The 19,021-nt window shown below is 49.9% G+C and overlaps 4 protein-coding genes across 4 annotated transcripts; 3 read left to right on the top strand and 1 right to left on the bottom strand.

Moving 5' to 3' along the window:
- Positions 1 to 1,384: 1,384 nt before the first annotated feature.
- ASPACDRAFT_61784 (uncharacterized protein) lies at positions 1,385 to 2,938 on the top strand (the record flags this gene model as incomplete). The annotated part of the gene is made up of 2 exons (XM_020203700.1): positions 1,385 to 1,879; positions 1,964 to 2,938. 2 exons carry the CDS (start codon positions 1,385 to 1,387, stop codon positions 2,936 to 2,938), a joined length of 1,470 nt encoding a protein of 489 aa, XP_020054594.1.
- A 2,289-nt stretch (positions 2,939 to 5,227) lies between these two features.
- ASPACDRAFT_1889517 (uncharacterized protein) lies at positions 5,228 to 8,838 on the bottom strand (the record flags this gene model as incomplete). The annotated part of the gene is made up of 3 exons (XM_020198531.1): positions 5,228 to 6,468; positions 6,535 to 8,213; positions 8,261 to 8,838. The coding sequence occupies 3 exons, from the start codon at positions 8,836 to 8,838 to the stop codon at positions 5,228 to 5,230; spliced, it is 3,498 nt and encodes a 1,165-aa protein (XP_020054593.1).
- Positions 8,839 to 12,911: 4,073 nt separating this feature from the next.
- On the top strand, positions 12,912 to 14,007 carry ASPACDRAFT_44760 (uncharacterized protein; the record flags this gene model as incomplete). Its single annotated transcript, XM_020201476.1, has 2 exons — positions 12,912 to 13,250; positions 13,498 to 14,007. 2 exons carry the CDS (start codon positions 12,912 to 12,914, stop codon positions 14,005 to 14,007), a joined length of 849 nt encoding a protein of 282 aa, XP_020054592.1.
- Positions 14,008 to 16,295: 2,288 nt separating this feature from the next.
- Positions 16,296 to 17,352, top strand: ASPACDRAFT_1857579 (uncharacterized protein; the record flags this gene model as incomplete). Its single annotated transcript, XM_020197558.1, has 4 exons — positions 16,296 to 16,428; positions 16,501 to 16,590; positions 16,676 to 17,009; positions 17,085 to 17,352. The coding sequence occupies 4 exons, from the start codon at positions 16,296 to 16,298 to the stop codon at positions 17,350 to 17,352; spliced, it is 825 nt and encodes a 274-aa protein (XP_020054591.1).
- Positions 17,353 to 19,021: the final 1,669 nt, after the last annotated feature.

Here is a 19,021-nt window from a genome sequence, read left to right as displayed (position 1 = left end):
CCAACCTTCCCTTCCGTCAACTTCTCCCCTCCCCTTCAAAGACCAAAGACCAACCAATTCTGCAACCTTCAAAGTCTGGGAAAACAGCAAACACTCACCTGGCCCATCCGTTCTTTCAAAACGCGCTGCACGGACGCGCATCATCCCGAAGTGGAGGAGGTGCTAGGCCTAATTGACGACTTACCTGCTCGAAATGATCCTGAAAACCAATGTGTTCGAGCGCGAGAGCTCCGACTGCTTCATCCTAGATCTGTTTTGGTCTCACATCTCCTGTACGCCAGTCCAAAAAAAATGGAGAACGCATCGCTTTCTTTTACGTCGACGAAGCTAACCGGGCAAGTGAAGCTAAATCTGCACAACTGATTTTGAATTCGCTGCTCAAGCAACTCTGCACTGGAGGGGCCAAGACGTTCGTCAAGGGGGTGGTAGACAAATATTCTGAGTTACAGACAGCAAGCTCGACTCCAGATCGAGAAGACTGCATTTCTCTGCTTGTTGGAATAGGGAGAGAATCCTGACAGACCAATATCATTGACGGAAACAATGATGATCGAAACAAGTTACTGCAGACTTTGAACAAGGTCGCCGACGAATCAAGTCCTACCAAGATATTTATTCCAGTCGAGACTATGTCAATATTGCCACACTTATGGATGAGATTTGGCAAGTCAGGTGGGAACTTCTGATTGACCAGCAGAACCAGCAAGACATTGACAGACTCGTCACCAGTCGTGTACGGACATTGGAAAAGAGTCTCTTTCTCTCAAGCCCAATCCCAGACGATGTTAAGAACGAGGTCGAATCAACATTGAAGCAAAGGGCAAGTGGAATGTATGGTGTCCTCAGCTTATCATGCTGCACGCAGACCAGTTGACTAATAGTGGTACGTTTCTGTGGGTCCATCTGTCACTGGAATATTTGCGCAGGATTAAAGCAAATGAGCCCAATACATTGGTCGCCAAGTTACAAGCTGTGCCTCCCGACACCAAAGGCCTCTATTCTAAACTCTTAGCCACCATTTCGAAGGACCAGGACCCCGAAGGGCAAGAACAAATCCGTTTAATACTGACACTCCTCGTATATGGATTGCATAAGGAGTTGTCCGAAGTTCCGTTTTTCTCTCTGCTGTCAACTACAAACTTGGGAAGAAATGGGCAAATCTCACCACCGGAGATGTTCTTAGATTTATGTTCTACCATATTGGCGACAGAAAGCTTTACCGAGCTATGGTCCAGCCCCACTTCTCTTGTGCCCTCTCGCTAAAGGCAAGGCTAGCTGGTGACTTTTAAGTAAGATACTTACTACTTAGCCTTAGCACCACTGCTAAGGAGTCAGCAATTTACAAGTGCGCCTTCTTCTGTCACTTTCCCCGTCAAGTTCTGATATGGCTCTCGGTTCAATGCCCGGGGAAATTATCCTCCAAGTAGTATCTTACCTGAACACCCACGATCTTTCCCAGTTGGTCCTCGTATCAAAGGACTACTACTCACTATTTGTTGCCGTTCTTTATAACCGAGTCAGCCTTCCCCTCAATACTTATTGGAATGACGCTTTCAGAATTGTGGATGGGGATGAGAGAAACCCCGTGCGGCGATTCACCCAGGCGTTGATTGAGAACCCACGTCTCGCTCCCTTGACCCGCTCCTTGACTCTGTATCCCAGTGACTGTCTCAAAGAGCAGAGTCGCACAACTCCACTACCAGCCCTGCCGGAGGAGAAATATCGCGCGTTCATGTTGCCGTACGGCGATGCGAAGCGCAAGCATCGACGCAAGTATCACGCTTGGCGAAGGGATCTCCAGCTCCATCAAGAACGGCAAGACATGTACCGAGATCCGTGGATTTACGAGGATGCCTGGCTGGCATTGCTGCTGGTCCAAGTGAAAAACCTCGAGAGGCTAGCCGTCGAACTACCGGAGGAACGCATGAAATGGGGTTTTTCTTAAACGGACGTGGCAACGCAGGGATACACCACCCACTCCGAGCGAGTGATTCAGTGGGCGAAGAACCCCGAGCTCGGGATCCTCACGCGCCTCGCCCGGGTGTCCCTCCGCGATGGGCCGGTATGGCACTGTGATGGAGGGATCGAAGCCGTGCCGCTCAAGCGAATGCTGCCCTATCTCCGCATCCCCTCCGTCCGCAAACTCTACATCTGCAACCCAGGCGACAGTCCACTACCCCGCAAACTGCGCCATGATCCAGCGGTGGCGTTATCGCTGACGCACCTCGACCTGGAAGGACCGCACGATACCCTGTCCAGCCTCCCTCGCCTCCTCAAATGGTGTCCGCACCTCGAATCGCTCACGATCGAGGTGGATCAGTGCTGGGGCTGGCGGGGCTGGATTGACGTCTCACAGCTCTACCGGCCTCTCCAAAGATCTCGATCCTCACTCCGCCACCTCAGCATAGCCCTGGCCCGCCACGGCCTCGAAACTCCACAGGACGCGGAGCACCCCAGCCCCGTCTTCTTCGGTGACCTCACCGCATTCCCCATTCTGCACACCGTGCGCATGCGATGGGCCAACCTACTCCCCTTCTTCCACAGCACCCACGCTCTGCAACCTGCGACCCCTCTGCGAACCCTTCTCCCGCGCTCGCTGCAGAGCCTGTTCATCGAAGACTGCCTGATGCAGGCCTCGTGGGCGCTGGCGGAGGAACTCGACGATTTGCTCATGTACCGCCGCGACGAGGACGGGCTGCCGTCGCTGCAACGCCTTTTTCTGCAATTTGCTCCGACCGAGCGCCACAGCGCTGGAAGAGATGCGCTATCATCATCATCATCATCGAAAAAGAAGAAAGATCCGGACCCGCACCTGTTCGCTTGGGAGAACCGCCTGTGTGGGCTGCATGGAGGGGTTCGGGGCGTTGGGGGTGTTCCTGGGGGTGATCGAGCGCGGCGCGAGCGTGCCCTTCCCGCCGGACGGGGCGCTGAGGCATGAATGGCCGCTCAGCGAATATGGTAAGCACTACGAGGATTTCCGCTGGTAATGAGGCTGATAGGGGTTGTGTCGTGCTTCCGGCAGGAAGTTCAATTCGAAGTCGGGTTGGCTGAGGATTAACTGATCAATGAAGATGAGGCCGTACATATCATCGTGAGTGTTTTCTTCTGGGAACCTACTTGTATTGTGGCTCTCCGATGCATACACTACATAAGGGCTCGAGGGGCCAAAACGGGGAGCCCTCATTGTAGTTTGTAGAGAAAGATAGACCCGCATGGATGCACCAAAAGCTTCGCCAAAGCCGGTAGGCAGGTGGGGGCGTGCTCACAGAACTCTCTGGCGGAAACTTGGCGGCTCTTGTTCTTGACTACTGGACACACTACGTAGGTATGTCAATTCTTTATCAAGAGCTTGGAACATAGGAAATTATCTTCCGAAATGATGGGCTCCATTGCAAAGATCCACTCTTTTACCACTACGGTCCCGTATACAGAGAGTCAATTCAATTAACACAAAACTCAATCCAGGATACCAGTGCGATCCACCCAGTCCTGGTCCCCGGTCCCTGAATCCTTTCCCTGCGCTACCGCCCCCAGGGAGGATATCCTTCGTCCAACTCAGAGATCTAATTCAAAGCTCGTTAGTAATCCATAATAGACAAACTCGTTTCCTGTAGTTGATTGTATACCTGCAGTTGATCGTATACTGTTGACATAGGAAACCGTCTGATAACGGCTAGTCCTCCTGAGATCCTTGAATCCTTGAAACGGTTGTGGTTGTGGTTGTGGCCGAACCCCCGCGGAGGAGTTAGCCCTAATTTCGGACGGAGTTTTGCAAGTATTAAAGATTCAGCCAGGGAATTGATATATCGATGGAGACGGTGCGGTACTAGATATTGTATTTTTTGTTGTCCCTTCTTCTTTTTCTTTTCTTTATCAACAACAGACTTGTCCAGTACTGTCCAGTACTATACAGCTGTTCAAACGAATGAAAATCTCTGACCTCCTTTCTTTTTTCGGGGCAAGATGCTAGAGTTCAAAGAAAGAGGTGGGCCACGGTTTGGAATCTTACTAATTGTAGTTACTACTGTAATACTAGTGAACTTTAACTCCAGTGTGATGGTAGGTGGACTAGCATCCGGGACTGTAGGTGGCGGGTTATTTTATTTCTCGGTCGGGGGGTGGTGGGGGGGGAAGGCAAAGTCGCTGCTGCGAGTGATGGGTAGTGTTGAGTTATACTTCCCCTGCCTTACTCGCCGGGGGGCTCTTTTGGGGGTTGTCTGTTTCTTTCTTTTTTTTGTTCTTTTTACTTACATTTAGGACTGTACCGTGGATATAGCACGGGACTTGGTTGCAATATGCAATTACTATACTGATTGGCCCAGCCTGAACTTAGTTGCTGAGGGGCGTAGGTTCCCTTCGGGATTGATATCGATATCATTGTTGGGATTGGTGTTGATGTTGATGTTGATATTGATCGACCTATAAAGCGGAGGACAGTACAGCGCGTTTGTTCCTGGTTAGTGTATGACTGGAGGGGAATCTTTTACTTTCTTCCTGGAGGGGCCTGGCCACCCAGGGCTTCAGTTCCAGCCGAATCCAAGCAATCTCAACACTTTATTTGCGTATGATCATTCCACTCCTCGCTAATTCTCTCTCATGGATCTGAAGATGATCCTCCCACAGGATTCTTACGGATTATTCCAACAGGTAAAGTTCAATTTACTTTCTGCACCACCGGACTTAGGAATGGATCCGTCATGCTAAATCGGCCGGATTGGAGAGGAGGAATTCGCCATCTGGATTATAATGATATTCCTTTGTTTACGGAAGGGGAAGGGAAGTGTGTATTACTGTGGTTTACTTGGGGTTTCGCCTTCCTTTTTTTTTTTTTGCTTTTCAGTGATTGCCTTAATGTTGACATTGATATAGTTGAGACTGGATCTGTCTGGCTCGCTTTCTGTCAGATGCTTAGGATGAGCCCTCAGAATGTACATGGTGTCTTCAGATGAATGCCTTCCCAGCTTTTATACTGCATCGCGCCAACACTTTCGCGCTTTGTATCCCAACGAACATTGATGGAAACCCGAAACCACTGTAAAATACTGGAATGTTCGTAAAGACTAACACGGGCAGAAACCGATCCTCCACGGCGTCCCCTAGCCCCCACCCCCCGCCAACCCCCCTCCAACCTCAAACTTTTGTGGAGTGAAAAATTCCCACGCCAAACATCTCCAGGTGTGTCACGTTATAACCATTTTCCTGGCCCTCTCTTCCTTGACCCAGTATTCTATGCTAGGAGGCATTCGCGTTCGGACTGACTGCACTGGCAGAAGTCCTTGACAAAAATCTTCGCCAGGTTGCTGGGCATCCAGGTCACGCCCAGCTCGGCGGTGCTTGCGGTCGAATTGAGACGGTAGACCAGGCACGGGGAAGAGAGATAGTTGTTCGTACTGGGCTCGTCGGAAATCTCGACCGTGAAGACCGGAAGATTAAAGAAGCAAGTCGGCAGCGTGGTTGAAGCGGCGTCGAGGATATCACTGGCGGAGGTCGGGGTTTTGGTGCCGTAGTAGGTTCCGGTCGTGTTCTGGCAGGTGTACGAGTTGGTGTACAGGGTCTCCAGGTCGACGTCGTAGGTGCCCGTGAGCTTGGTGAGATCGTCGCTGCTGATGAGCTCGGTCATGATCTGCTTGGTCAGGGTCCACCCGGTGGAGGACGGGTACTGGAGGGTGTAGCAGCTGTCGCCGATGACCGTGCCGCTGGTCTTCTGGGCGCAGTCCGTGGTCGAATAGGCCCCCTTGAGGATATAGTAGTTGGCCGCCGCCAGCGCACTGCCCACCAGGTACGCCCGCAGGTGCTGGTTGAAGATGGATTGAATGCCCTTGGCTTGCTCCTCGGAGAGCTCGAACATGTACCGGCCGTCGAAGAAGTTGGCGATCTCGGACGTGTAGTCGCCGGCGCGAAGCCCCGAGGCCCAGCTCGAGATATTGCCGTGCTCAAAGATCTCGGCCAGAGTGTCCTCGACCCCGTCCAACATCCAGCTGTATACCTGCTGCACTTGGTCGAGGAGAGTCTCGGTCTCGGTGCTGGTGGTGGTGCTGCTCGACACGGAGCTCCCCGCAACCCCAAAGATGCCACTGGCGGCCCCGATCAGACTGCTGCCTACATCCGTCTCGACCTCCTCGGGAACATCCAACAGCGGCACCCCGGCTCCGACGATGCCTAGGATACTGCCGACGTTGGAGAGCACAGTCGACAGACCCGGCGCCGCGGGCCCGGTTTTGACGGGAAAATCGGAGACAATGTCGGCAATAGACAGGGTCTGGTTGGCGGTCGCGAACTGGAACAATGTTCCGAACTCATTCACATATTCACGGAAGTTGGCCACCACGTACTCGGCCCAGTATTCTTCGGGACTCGAGTAGTTGCTGCAATAGCCCGTCGGGAAGGGACAAGAGCCGTCAGGGTAGAGGTCACATTGTGTGGATCCGGCGCCCGTAGAGACAAACATTTGTCGAGTCCAGTATGCGGCTGGATTTTCTGGATTAGTCGTCACAATTCATCAAAGTGCTAGTGAATTGAGAGAGGAACACTTACAAGTCTGCAAGTCATCCTCTAATAGCCAGTCGATATAGGCTGCCACCCCTCGTTCCTTACTTGCGGTGGCGCTGCTTTCGCTAGACGCTGGGAACGAGCAGATATCCGACGAGTTCAATAGCGATGAGACGACTTTCTCCGAGAAATACATGTCCACCTGCTCATTGAACTCGGTAGGTGCATAGACGAAAGCTTCCAGGTCAATGGCCCACTCCGTGGTTCCGCCCATATTCAGCCCCTTGTAGTACGAGGTACGAGTGCTCTTGGTCGTGTTGGTCATATAGCCCACCCACTGAGTCTCATTGTAAACAATGATGTCTGAGTCGCTACCGCTATCGAATAAAACTTGGACCGTGGGATTGGTGGCAATGATCTCGTTGATCTCAGCGTTGGCGATATACCCGGCCGTTTGAGTACACCGGCCTGGCGTTGCCCCCGAATTGGGCCCGACGTAGGTACATTCCGGCCCCGTGCAATTCGCGGCGGTCATCTCAAAGGATCGGCCGTAGCTGGAAACGCCGACCATAAGCTTATTGGTATCCGCGCCACCTTTGGTGACCATGGATAGAGCGTAATAGGTCTCGGTCAGATTAACGTGCGAACGGAGGCAGTTACCGTCCGCGCAGCCATCATCGGCAGAAGTATTGCCGTAGTCCCACTGCCCGTGCAGATCGTAAGTCATGTAGACTATGAAGTCGACAATATCGTTGATGTCGGCCACAGGAAACCCTTGCAGGTACCAGTAAGAAGCAGGCATGGCAATCGAGAGGGTCTTGCTAGTGCCAATGATAGAACGGACCTCCTTCAGGAATGCCACGTAGTTGGTGCCATCCTCGCTGCTACCAGCCGGAATCCCAGGGATATCAGGCTCGCCAGGATATTCCCAATCGATATCAATACCATCGAGGCTGTACTTGGAGACAAAATCCCCAAGATTCTTGGCCAGGGTAGCACGGTTGGCGGCAGTTACACCCTCGCGGAAGATACTGTAGGTGTCGGTGCTAGTGGAAAAGTCCCACCCACCAAAAGATACAATTTTCTTGACATCAGTCAGGTTGAGGAACTGCTCGAACTGTTCCGTTTGGTTGATACTGATCGAGAAGTCGGCGTTGATGGTCCCAAACCCGAAGATCACATGGGTGTACTTGTCAGTGTCAATCATATAGGCGTCCATAGTAAGGCAGGTGCGATCCACGTTGAAAGACTCGAAGTAGCCCAGCGAGAAAAACTCCGCAGGCGCAGTCGAATTATTCTCAATGGTGATCCCGCAGTTGGAGATGCATCCGTCGGTTCCAGTCTTAGCCGTACCCGGGTTGCCAGTAACAGATTCCGTGATAGTACAGAAGTCCGGAGTGGTCCCGCACTCACCCCAGACGTCGCAACAGGCATTGAGAGGACAGGGATTAAGTTCAGCCCACTTATCATAGCTGGTACCGTTGGCTGTCGTGCCAGCCACCTGCGGTCCGCATACGGCATTTGCAACCGGAGCAGGGAAGGGAGGGTCCCCGTCACTCAGGCAGATATTTTCCCCGGCTTGGAGATCATCACATCCCAGCCAACCCCAAGTATTGTTGTTGTAGCTGTTGATCTTGTCCGTGGTAAGACTGTAGACGCGGCGATCGAGGAGCAGGTATCTCCGGATTCGACCAGATATGTGTAACATGTTCCGTTGCTGTATGCTGTAGGGGAGTAGTCAGGCAAGTCCCCGGAACTACAACAGACATACTGGCCAACAGCGAGAGTGGAACACAGATCAGAGGCTGTGTTATATTCATAGAACTCGGTAGCTGTGATTCCACACTCAGTGACCAGGGTGGTACACGTGTCTCCGGACACAACTTGAACAGTCGAGCAGGTGTCAGCACGAGAACCAAGACCTGACCGTGGTACGGACCGAGAGACCACCGTGTTGGGACTCGAGGAAGTCTTGTTTTGAAGCATGAGAGTAGTCTGAACCTCCGTCTCCGAGTCGAATCCCGAGATGCAGTTCCCATCGCTCCAAGTCTTGACAAGCTGCTGTACTGCAGGAAGGTCTGCCTGGGTGCTGATTGCCAGTCCGACCATGTAGTTTGCAGTTGAGCCACAGTACTGCAGGGCCATCTGCTCGAACGAGCCTTGAGTCGCGAGGTAACTGGTCATCTGCTCGACGACGGTGGCAGCCGTGGTAGAGGCCTCAAAACGACCGCCCATGTAGATTCCGACCACGACCTTGTCCGAATAGCCAAAGATACTCGCTTTAGCTGGGTTGGATGCAACGTAGGCCTGAACATCATCAAGAGAGTCGATTATTTGGCTCGCCTCCATGTCGGACATAGCACCCCAAGTGCCCAGCTCGAAACCAGCGGACAATTTAGTGTGGTTACCTGCAACGAGTGCCTGGTCCGTTGAGGCTATTGAGGCTGTTTCACTTCCGGGAGTGCAAGCATAGATTGTCGAGTGGGTTTGGGAGTCATTCAGAGGGTTGTGAATAGCGAAGTCTAAAAGCATGGTCTGGTTGCATGCGACCAAACGGTCGGTCGAGTGGTATGAGATCCATTTGAAAGTGTCACTGCTGTTGTCACAAGAACTTGGACAAGAGTTGATGTTGTTCCTTCGTGCTACAGCCACACTCGCAACTAGAGCACTTATGCAGAAGGTTCGAAGATGCATAATGTAAAATGGTAAGGGAAATAAAAACGAAAGTAATTAGCATAAACGAAGGACCATATTCGATGGTAAATGAGAGTTATCCACAATCGATGTGGCACAGTAATAATAAGTGAAGGGGGGGGAAGAACGAAAGCTTTGGGGAAAAGAGAAAGGAAGAATGAATGACTGGATGAGTGAATGACTGAATTGATAGTCTTGAAGCAGCCTGGGAGCTCTTTATATAGCCAAACATCTTGACGAGTAATTAGAAAAGGGAAAAGAAAAAAGACTATACAGGCCGGCGCCATACGGTTGAGAAGCACTGTTACACTAGCTCTAATGCTAAGACTGGGATACGAAGTTACTGTCTGTTCTTACTCATTCTCGCCTCTCTGCAGAATAATTCTATACTCCGTACAGTCGATGCGATCTCGGAGGGTTCGAGGATAGTCCAAGAACGGCAAGTCGCCCGATATGAGTAGGGCAGCCCTACACCGTAGCTTTATGTTATGAGCCACCCGAGTGAGCCGGCCTCGCCGCTCGGGTCCAACGGCTCCACCATGGATTACCCGATGAGTTTCATGAAAGGTGAAGCTATTGAATCTTGGTGCAGAAGCTTAGCACTAGTCTACCCTGCTTATGCTCTATTGGGAACTATAAAATTCCCGCAAAGCCCCCCCCCGCCAATGATGGGGCATCACATTTTCATAACGACGATACCAGCTGACCCCTTCTCTTTCACCGTCATGGCCTGTTCCTGGAATGCATACGTGGAGGACTGTCTGCCTTGCTACAGCCCATGTGTGACGGAGTATCTATTCGAATTGTCTTCTAATGGCACCTGTGCTGCCGGCAACTTTACCACCAATACCACGAATGCCGTCGTCAGCACGTTCAATTCCACCTTGCAGTGTATTTGCGAACGTACCCCTACCAAACTCGACGTCGTCTCGTGGAGCGCAGCATCAACCGAGTGTGGCTACTATCAGTGTGTCAATGTGACTAAAGATATCAAATTCAATGAAAGCATCTATGACTGCGGCTATGAGTGTGCTTATGATCGAGGTATTCCTCTCCAATGACCCCGTCCTATTGACATACTATCTACTCGAAACCATGTGTGGCATACAGTCCTTATTTTGACCCCTGATTTATTTTACAGAGCATGGTAAATGCACTTCGGCAGCATCGAAGGTGTCAACCGTTGGGGCTCTGGTGGGACTTTTGACTCTGATTCAGTTGGTGCTCCGGTAGTGGCAGTGATCATGCACTAGTGAAGCGATATACATCGACTATCTCATTGTTTGAGAAGGCAGTGAATGCTGCACATGGAAGCACGCCTACAATTCGACCGCTCCTCTAGAAGTCTCATGTCTAATATCAACAATTTTTTGAAAAGGAAAAGCAAAGAATTGAAAATGTCCAAGAAAGCTAGATTCAGATGGTGTGCATCAAGATTCTTCACACAAACCTCATTGCCTCAGCCTTGTGGGTCAGGTGAAATTTTTGTCCTTAGCTTGCAATGCGGATCGGTGAAACTATTCGAACGAACGAAAGAGCCTTGAAGTCTTGATATGAGTGTGGTCGGTGGGTCATCTTTCGGCCTAGGCATATGAATAATAAGCTGGAATGATTTCAAGCTGTTAGATATTACCTCAATGGCGAATGACTAGATTTGAGTTCCGCTAACGTTACTAGGGCATAGGGCTGCAGGCCGAAAAGCCGAGCGGCTCGGGCCATCGAGAATTCCAATGACAAGCCCTGAATATGGATTGAGCGTTGCTAGATATTCAATGCTAAGGTACCCTTATAATGTACATGATCATCGATTTATGTAGACACTGATGCAATTAGGTTCTGAAGGGTTCATGTATTTAGGGCGGAAGAAACTTTTGGTTCCTGAATATCTCAGCAACAAAGGGGGATGTCGCGGAAAGACTTTGCCGAACCGAGAGCGCGGTACCCACTACTTTCCGGAGATAAGATCGTCTGGTTCCGGTGCCGATACGGAGGCGATAGCCAGGGGTTGAGCAGGTGTAGAGGCTGTCTGGTCAGAGCTTGTTGTTTGGCTTCAGCTAGAACCTATCTTGACGCCACACACGAGAATATCTGTCCTAAAGCACCGAAGAATAATCAGTTCACTTGTTAACTATGAAAGAAGCACAAATGAGGTTGTAGCACTTTCCATTCAGGTGATCGTACTCATATTCTAACGTCCTTTTTCCGATGGGGAGAAAGGTATGCACAGTACAGGCTACAGTACAGTAAGTGTTCCGCAACTTATAACTACCTGTCTACGGTGTCTAGACCAGTCGACATGATTCCGGAATATTCCCGCATATTTTGAGCTAACCTGATCGAGCAATCATTCTCTTTTATTCATGATCTATCGAAAATTCAATGATTTGCATTCCTCTTACCGATTCCGGTTAAACGCATACGTAAGCTCATAGACCCATCACTGTAAAAGGCCAGCCTGACAGAAATTTGCATCTCTCATTTGTATGCGTATGAACGATCTAGGGACTGAGGGACTCAGGAACCAGGGACTCACAGGGTCTCAGGGACCGACAGGGACAGGAAAACTCACTCCTCAGTACAGCAACTGAGAACGCGAGTCTGTACTTGACAAGGCACGGCATTGGGGATGCGGTTTGTCCTCGCTGGGTAAATACTCGGCTGGGTTAAGAATGAGCCGGGGGTTCTTCTCTATCCAATGCGAGTATCTCCCTACTACACTCCATATTTTCGGGGAAGGAAATGAAAGGTAATACCATATCGTCGCCCTTGGCAGACAAACGGATCCCAACAACGCCTAGTTAGTAGTTACCAACGGCAAGCGGGTGTGCAAAATGAGATTACCTCAATGTGGTATTTGGAGCCGAACTCGGTAATGGATAGGAGGTACTAGTGCATAGCGCTTCGGCCCCCTGTCGGCGTACTGTACCGTTGAAGCAGGCCTGAGTGACACGGTCGATTTCGCTGCTGATTTCCGGAGCCTCATAGCCTCAGAGTGCCCTGATATCCTGACCAAAGAGCCCAGTCCTTCATCTCTTCTTGAAGCACCTTTTGAATCACTTCTCTTGTTACAATTAAGATCACGAATAGCTCCGACTACCTTTATCATGCCAGACCTTGGGTACTTAGCGGACTCTCCGGAAAGGAGCTCCCCCCGAAAAAATATTTTCTCTGGTCTTACCTAACTCGAGGCTAGTTTGGTGTGCTCGTAATGCCTAGCGGTGCCCTTTCTGTTCTCGGACATGGTCACGGTTGAGATAGGACTGACATTTGCGTGTAAAGGCTTTTAATCACATTGATAGGAACGATACATTGACAGTCCACTGCACTATCTACGGACTACTCCATTGGACTACTTTAGGCCAGTTCGAACCAGAGATGGACGTCCGGCACAGATGGACATAAATGGGCCTAAAGCTCCTCTGACTTTCGGGCGCGCTCTAAGCTCAGTCAATTGAACAATCTACTCCATCTGAGGGACTGAGTTTGTGTGACGGTATCATGTAGGTCATATATGATCTCCTTAGACAAGTTAGTTTATAATAGTGCGCTAGCAAGCCAACTCAGTTTCATGGAGTCACCGAAATTTTCTCGAGTAAATAGCCGAGACCAAGCACTAAACGGCAAGGCTTGGCCCATTGAACCAAACACTGCCTGGTCCACTAAAGAGAAAGACGTCTATATTTGACTCGAGGCCCAAACTGCCCAGGGGTCTGCAGAAGGGAGTCAAAATGCGTGTCTCTGCATCAGCTCATGCTGTGATCCTCAGCCTCGCCTTTCCCTTCCTCACAACCGCCGCCGATGATGCGAGCTACAATGCGTCCCTGCCCTTCCGACCTAATAACGTGACACTCCTTCACGACCCGTACTACTGGGTAGGCTCGTACTACAATGGAACTACCGAGTTGGAATTGACGCCCTATACGGGCTTAGCTGCGAACGACAGCGCCCAGTGCCCGTTGCTCGCCAATACTACGACCACCGTACAATATGACACGATCCTCGCCCTTACTGAGCCAAGCATATTGAACAATGACAGCGACCCTGTGAATGCCTTTCTCATGCTCTGGGTCCCTGGTTTTGACTTTTCTACCATCACTAGCTTCGGTTGGCCACTGGTTAATCTCCCTTCCTTACAATGGAGCTATATTTCTTCCCAGTTCGTCACTTTTCCTCTCACCGAGTGACTCCGTTACTCGCTCTTGCTCCACAATGTGGAATCACAGAGGGCTGATCAGAGGGGGAGATAGACCTACGTATCGTGACGACAAGAGCGGCGAAGATTGGTTCTATTGGGAACTGAACACAACTACTCAGAGCCCACCATATCGTCTCTCGAGCACCATCAATACATGGGACGACGGCTTGGGAGCTCTCAGGGTCAACATGACCAACTGCACCACCACAGAGATAGTTCCCTGGTACATTGAACCAGGCCCCTGGGCCCGGGATAATAACGGCATCTTTCAGCCTGAGTGGCCGGCTATGACGGTTAGGCTAGAGTTCGACGGCGAGACGGCAAACTACACTATTCACGGGTACTTCCAGAGCCATCGAACCCACGGCAAAGACGAGGATCTATTCTACGGGGACCCTGCCGAGGGGCAGTTCACGCTGCGCTTCGCGGGCGTTCTGGATGCCTACCATTCGGACATCCTGGCCAACGACACCGCCACCCCAACCTGGCTGCGTACCGTCGGGTTCAACAATAACTCGCTGAATATTGGCTACACGGGGGCTGCAGGGAAGTCAATGTCCGCCGGGTCGTCGGTGGCAACGGCTCTCACCGCATTGGCCCTGACGCAGGTGGTGCAGTTCCTCTTTTAATTGATCTCCTTTCTCTCGTTCTTTCTCCTTACGGGGTTTGAGAGCTAGATTATTGCGCAGATCCGAGGAAAACCGCGTTTCCCGGCTGTACAACTCTATCATTTGATAATTTCTTAGAAGCTGAAGACCGGATGAACTATAAATTGCCTGCATTGGCTTGACAGAATGGGGCTAGCGAAGCTACTGGGTATGCATGCACAAAGATTGCGTAACACCAAGAGAGGCTTTCATGGCACACTACCAAGGCGCACCACACACAGGCAATAAAAAAAATGCTGTGGCAGTCACATTTCTTGACTAGAGGAGAAGAATCTTTCTAGCCAAATTAGAAGAAGTGCGTATAGAAGCATTGGGGTGAAATCAACCCTCGTTAGGGCTCTCAACTAGTGGGAAACCAGAACTTCCATATTTGGCTTCAACCATTAGTCCAGCATTACTAACTGCAGAGACTAGACCCGATGTAACAGGTTGCACTTCAGCTAGGGAGCCAACTCCTCGGTTCCTGAGTCCCTGTCATCTCCAATGGTCGTGCATGAACCCTTTCCAAGCCCTGAGTTCATTTGCAGGATTTGTGCGGGTCCAATGCGGAACAGCCGGAGAGAGAAGCTGACGTACGCCTCTTAACTGGGACAGGCAATCGATTTGCAGATCATCTGATGGATCTAGGAGGAGATTTCCCATTCCAGTTAGCTCCAGACCTGTAGGGCTAGCTTACCTTAGTATCACTACTAGTTGCTTGATAGGTTCAGGTCAAATAGGGGATATGATAGCGGGTTCATTTGTCGTGCTTTGCGAAAGTCAACGAAAAACAAAAAAAATCTTCAATCTGCTAGCACCTTGATTTCACACCTCTACTTATCGAATAATATTGCTTCGCACCAACCCATGGTTCATTGCTTCAGAGTACTCGAATCTGGACTCGAGCTCCATAAAAGGGGTAGAGAGAGGAGGAGTTGCTCCTCAGGCACTTGAAATGTGGAAATTATCTGGCTCTGTCAAGCACTACACAGTAAACTTGCAAAGACTAACCCCGAGGGCAGTGGAGCAGGTGGGGGGTGTTCGGTGATTTTTTCACAAGCCTTTCTGACAGGGTCTTGACTGTTCTCGGCTTCCGGGGACACTAGGTCTGTGACTATTTTATCTTCGGAAATTAATGGCTCCATTTATAAGATCCACTATGAGTACTCTTCGTATCTAAAGTGTTATCTTATTACCCTAAGACATGGATGAATCCGGGAGTAGCCCGCAATCCGATGGGATCCTAAAATTCTTTAAACCTCCGCTCCGGCCCGGAAACATCCAAGACCCTGAGCTCTGATTCGAAGGTACAACTCGTAGATAAATCCTCCTTCACTCGCTACCAGACTGACGCGTGGGAACTATTAAAACGCTAGTCCCTTTTAACAGTGGCGTTGACCCCCACCCACAACTTAGCCCTAGGTAATGGTGTAGACTATAGACAACCACGAAACCGCTTCATGCTTCCGATTATTTTTCCGCCAATATCCAATGTACACAGTATTGGTAATTTGTCTATTCAGCTGGCTTTCTTTTCCCAGGGGATTTCCAGCGGAAGTGGCTGCCGAATGATGGAGAGGCTGTGCTATGAACCATTCGCCGTAGTCCGAGATGAGAGATTTTGGATACTAAAAGGTTGCGTAGAGAAAGCACCTCGACAACCACCGTTACCACCACCATGGTCATCGGCATTGAGATCGAGCGCTCCACGGAATTTGTTGGGCTTCCTTGTACTTTTTTTTGTTATTTTTTTCTCTTTCTTTCTCTTTCCGGGATCTCTCTGTACAAGATATGACCCGTTCAGATGGTCTATCCATCTCGTAAGCATGAGCTTCTCATAAAGGGACTTAGAGGAGATTATTGGATTCCTATTGTAGGCAGGGCATGATGATATTGGATTACTTTCTTCCTCTTGACAGTCAGTGTATGCTGGCTGCAGGCAGTGTGGTAGGGTTCGTTTCTATTCATATCATCAAAGGATGATCGTCTTCGGCTGTCCGTCTCTTTCCCAAGGGAAAGCCAACCAGAAGAAAGAAGAGAAGAAATGATTATGGTCCGTGAAGACTATACTTTGAAGTTAAGTAAAATAGAGGAACAGTCAAGATCCAGATGGACGCAAGCACAGAGGCTACTCCTACTAATTTGCCCCACTGTTCTCCCCGCCCACCCCACATCAGGGCTCGGCAGGGTATTTGGTGGTCCGAACTGATAATCCCTTCGCCATAAAGATCGATACCTACCCGTCATCTTCCAGCTCCTCCCATAATACAATGCAAACTCTCCTTTCAAGAGCGCACGTGTGGCCTGGCGGTATCCCGCCTGCTGTCCGTCTACACCCCGATAGCGAGCTGGATGAGGTTGATGTGCCAGAAGAGATCAAAGGCCGGTGCCTGTTCTCAAAAGGTACGGTACATCTGACCGTCGACCGGCACAGACACACCCGGAAGTCGAGCTGATCATATCTCACGTGACAAGAAGCCTGGACTCCTTCTTCTGACCCCGAGGCGGATAGGATCCAACGGCGGACTCTGGTGGAGAAATGGGCGCGTGCGGATCAAAGCTTTCGTGATGTAGAGATTCCCTTACAATAAGCCCATGGACCTACAGAATGAATAGAGAGAGAGATTAATGTCGAATCCACATTTCCCAGTCATAACATTCGTGTGCACCACTTCCGGACATCACCGATTTACATGGCGCATGGGCGTCGAAAGGGTTTGCCTGGTGGACAAGCCCTATGATCCGGAGAACTATTCCCGTATCACCAAGCTCTTGATGCTTCTGTATATTCACCTGCAGAACACAGTCAGTCATCCGCTGAGCTACAACCCCGAAAGCTTCGCTCTGAACGGGCAAGTTGCCTGCCAGACACGTATAGTCCCGTTCCACTTGGGTCCCCTGACATCGCTCCGCTATGCATTGGGCCATTCATGGAGCAAGCTTATGGACGAGAGACCTGAGGCGGATCTATATGTCAATAAGCCGTACGTGATTCGTTGTCTTTGTCTTCTGAGTGAAAGTGAATCATATAAACTGACGGTTTATAAAACTACTTTTAGCATCGACCTGCATCCGCCGCTCCTGGAGATCATGGCGGCGCTCGGCCAGCGCGGAGACCTGCAATCATTCAGTGACTACGCCCCAGCCGAGTGGGCCGAGGAGTTTGAGCGATTCGCCCCGGGGTATTTGCAGTGTGAGCAGCAGGGTCGGGTCGACCAGTACGGCTGGGATCATCTGGTCGATGTGTCCAAAGACCCATTCATTACCTACAATCATCTTCGCAATGCCCGACGGCTTGCTGCACTTCAGGGGCGAAGTTCTGCCTAATTGAGCTTTGCCTTTTGTCTGTTTTGCAAGGCAAACGACGCAGGCGAAGCATATATGTCAACTTCCGATATCCGCCAATCGAGGAAGCGGTGTATACCTGTTCATACGTTCAATAAAGGTTCTCATTTAGTACCAAGCTCCAAGACTCTGAATACAGCTTGAAAAATCAGCAAGATAGCCTGGAAGCTGTAAAAAGACCCGGGTCTTGTGGATCATATCTGTAGGTGACCCCAGCTTCTTTGGAGCTATAAGCGATTAAAAGCTAAACAACCATAATTCTTTAGACGTTACAACACCTTGGTGAAAATATTGCGCTAAACCTCCTAGGTAGCCCAACTGCAGTCCCGCCCCTGGGATTTCTACTGAAAGGCTTTTCCTGATCCATTATATGAAGGAGAAGTTTAGAGTTTGTACTATATCAACATCCATAAAAGTCTCTGGGGTTGTTGTATACTTTATCTAAGTTTAGATACTCGATATCTGTTTTTTTTCCCTTGATCTTTCTTGGTTATGTTTTTTTGCCATCACCAGTTATAACCATTTACCTTTCAGCATAAGACTCGAATATCTGTATATCAAGACCCCGTACTCGGGCAAATCCCTCTCATTTTCTTATTTATCAGCTTGCATCAGACCCAATTCTCATACAAGCAAGTTCCCCTCCCAACACAGATTTCCTCGCTTGCATCAATCCACATCAACGCCACTCGCGTGATTCTTTGCTGGCTAGTATTCTTTCTCACATGCCAATTTACAAGCAAATAAGTAGTAAGCTATATAAATTAGAAGGGATCTCACATGATATCCTTTTTCTTCCTGGATATACCCCAAAGCCACGAGCTGGCTAGCTCACATCACAGATAACCCGATCCCTCACCCATCAGAGAGTCCTATCTACAGGTGTATACCTAGTAAGTTTATTGGTACCGTGTAGTGTCTATTTGGCAGTGGGATTTATGTCCCGCCGATATTAGTGCAACACCTGCACAGGGGGGGAACGTATAGGTTACTGTATGTATGTACATTAAATTCACCAAGTATGCTAGACCAGTATGTCAGTAAGTATATCAGTCCTTTTGTTACGAGCCAAAAAAAAAATAAGGAATCGAACTTTTCTTTTTACAACAGAACTGTACTGTCGACTGCCCAAGTGATCAATCCAAGTCTCGTCTCCCAAAGTTCTCCTGATTGGTACTATCTCTCGAACTCGCTTAGCTGCTTTCCAACAAGACCTAGTCTCCAACAAGTCAAAAGTTCATACTATAAGTGAACATTATATCCTTAGGGTCGGGTCATGGTGGGTGGTAAGAGTGGTCGGTTTATCAAGCGGTGCGAAAGGTATGAAGTATACCGAAGGTAGTAGAAAGACTCCAGGACGTTGATGGAAGATTGGGCCGCGAACGTGAGGCGGGGTTTCCTGTTGTTGTTACCATTGTTGTTACGAGTAATTCTCCATAGCTTGCTGTAAGTTAGTCCGCGAGGACACAGGGGGCCGCCGGCCTGTTGTCTTTTCGGATTAAGCTTCGTTGCACATGGCCAGAAACCGTAGCATCTTTTCCTGGTAGGTGTGGTAGGTGCGTCAAGAGGTGCATGAGCATGAGCATAAGCATGGTTACTGCACAGTTCATGATCTGGAAGTCTGGGTTATATTGAATCCTTCTTAGTAGAG

This window comes from Aspergillus aculeatus (genome assembly GCF_001890905.1).
Source record: "Aspergillus aculeatus ATCC 16872 unplaced genomic scaffold ASPACscaffold_11, whole genome shotgun sequence".
Classification (NCBI taxonomy): Eukaryota; Fungi; Ascomycota; class Eurotiomycetes; order Eurotiales; family Aspergillaceae; genus Aspergillus; species Aspergillus aculeatus.
This window is presented reverse-complemented; position numbering and strand designations above follow the sequence as displayed.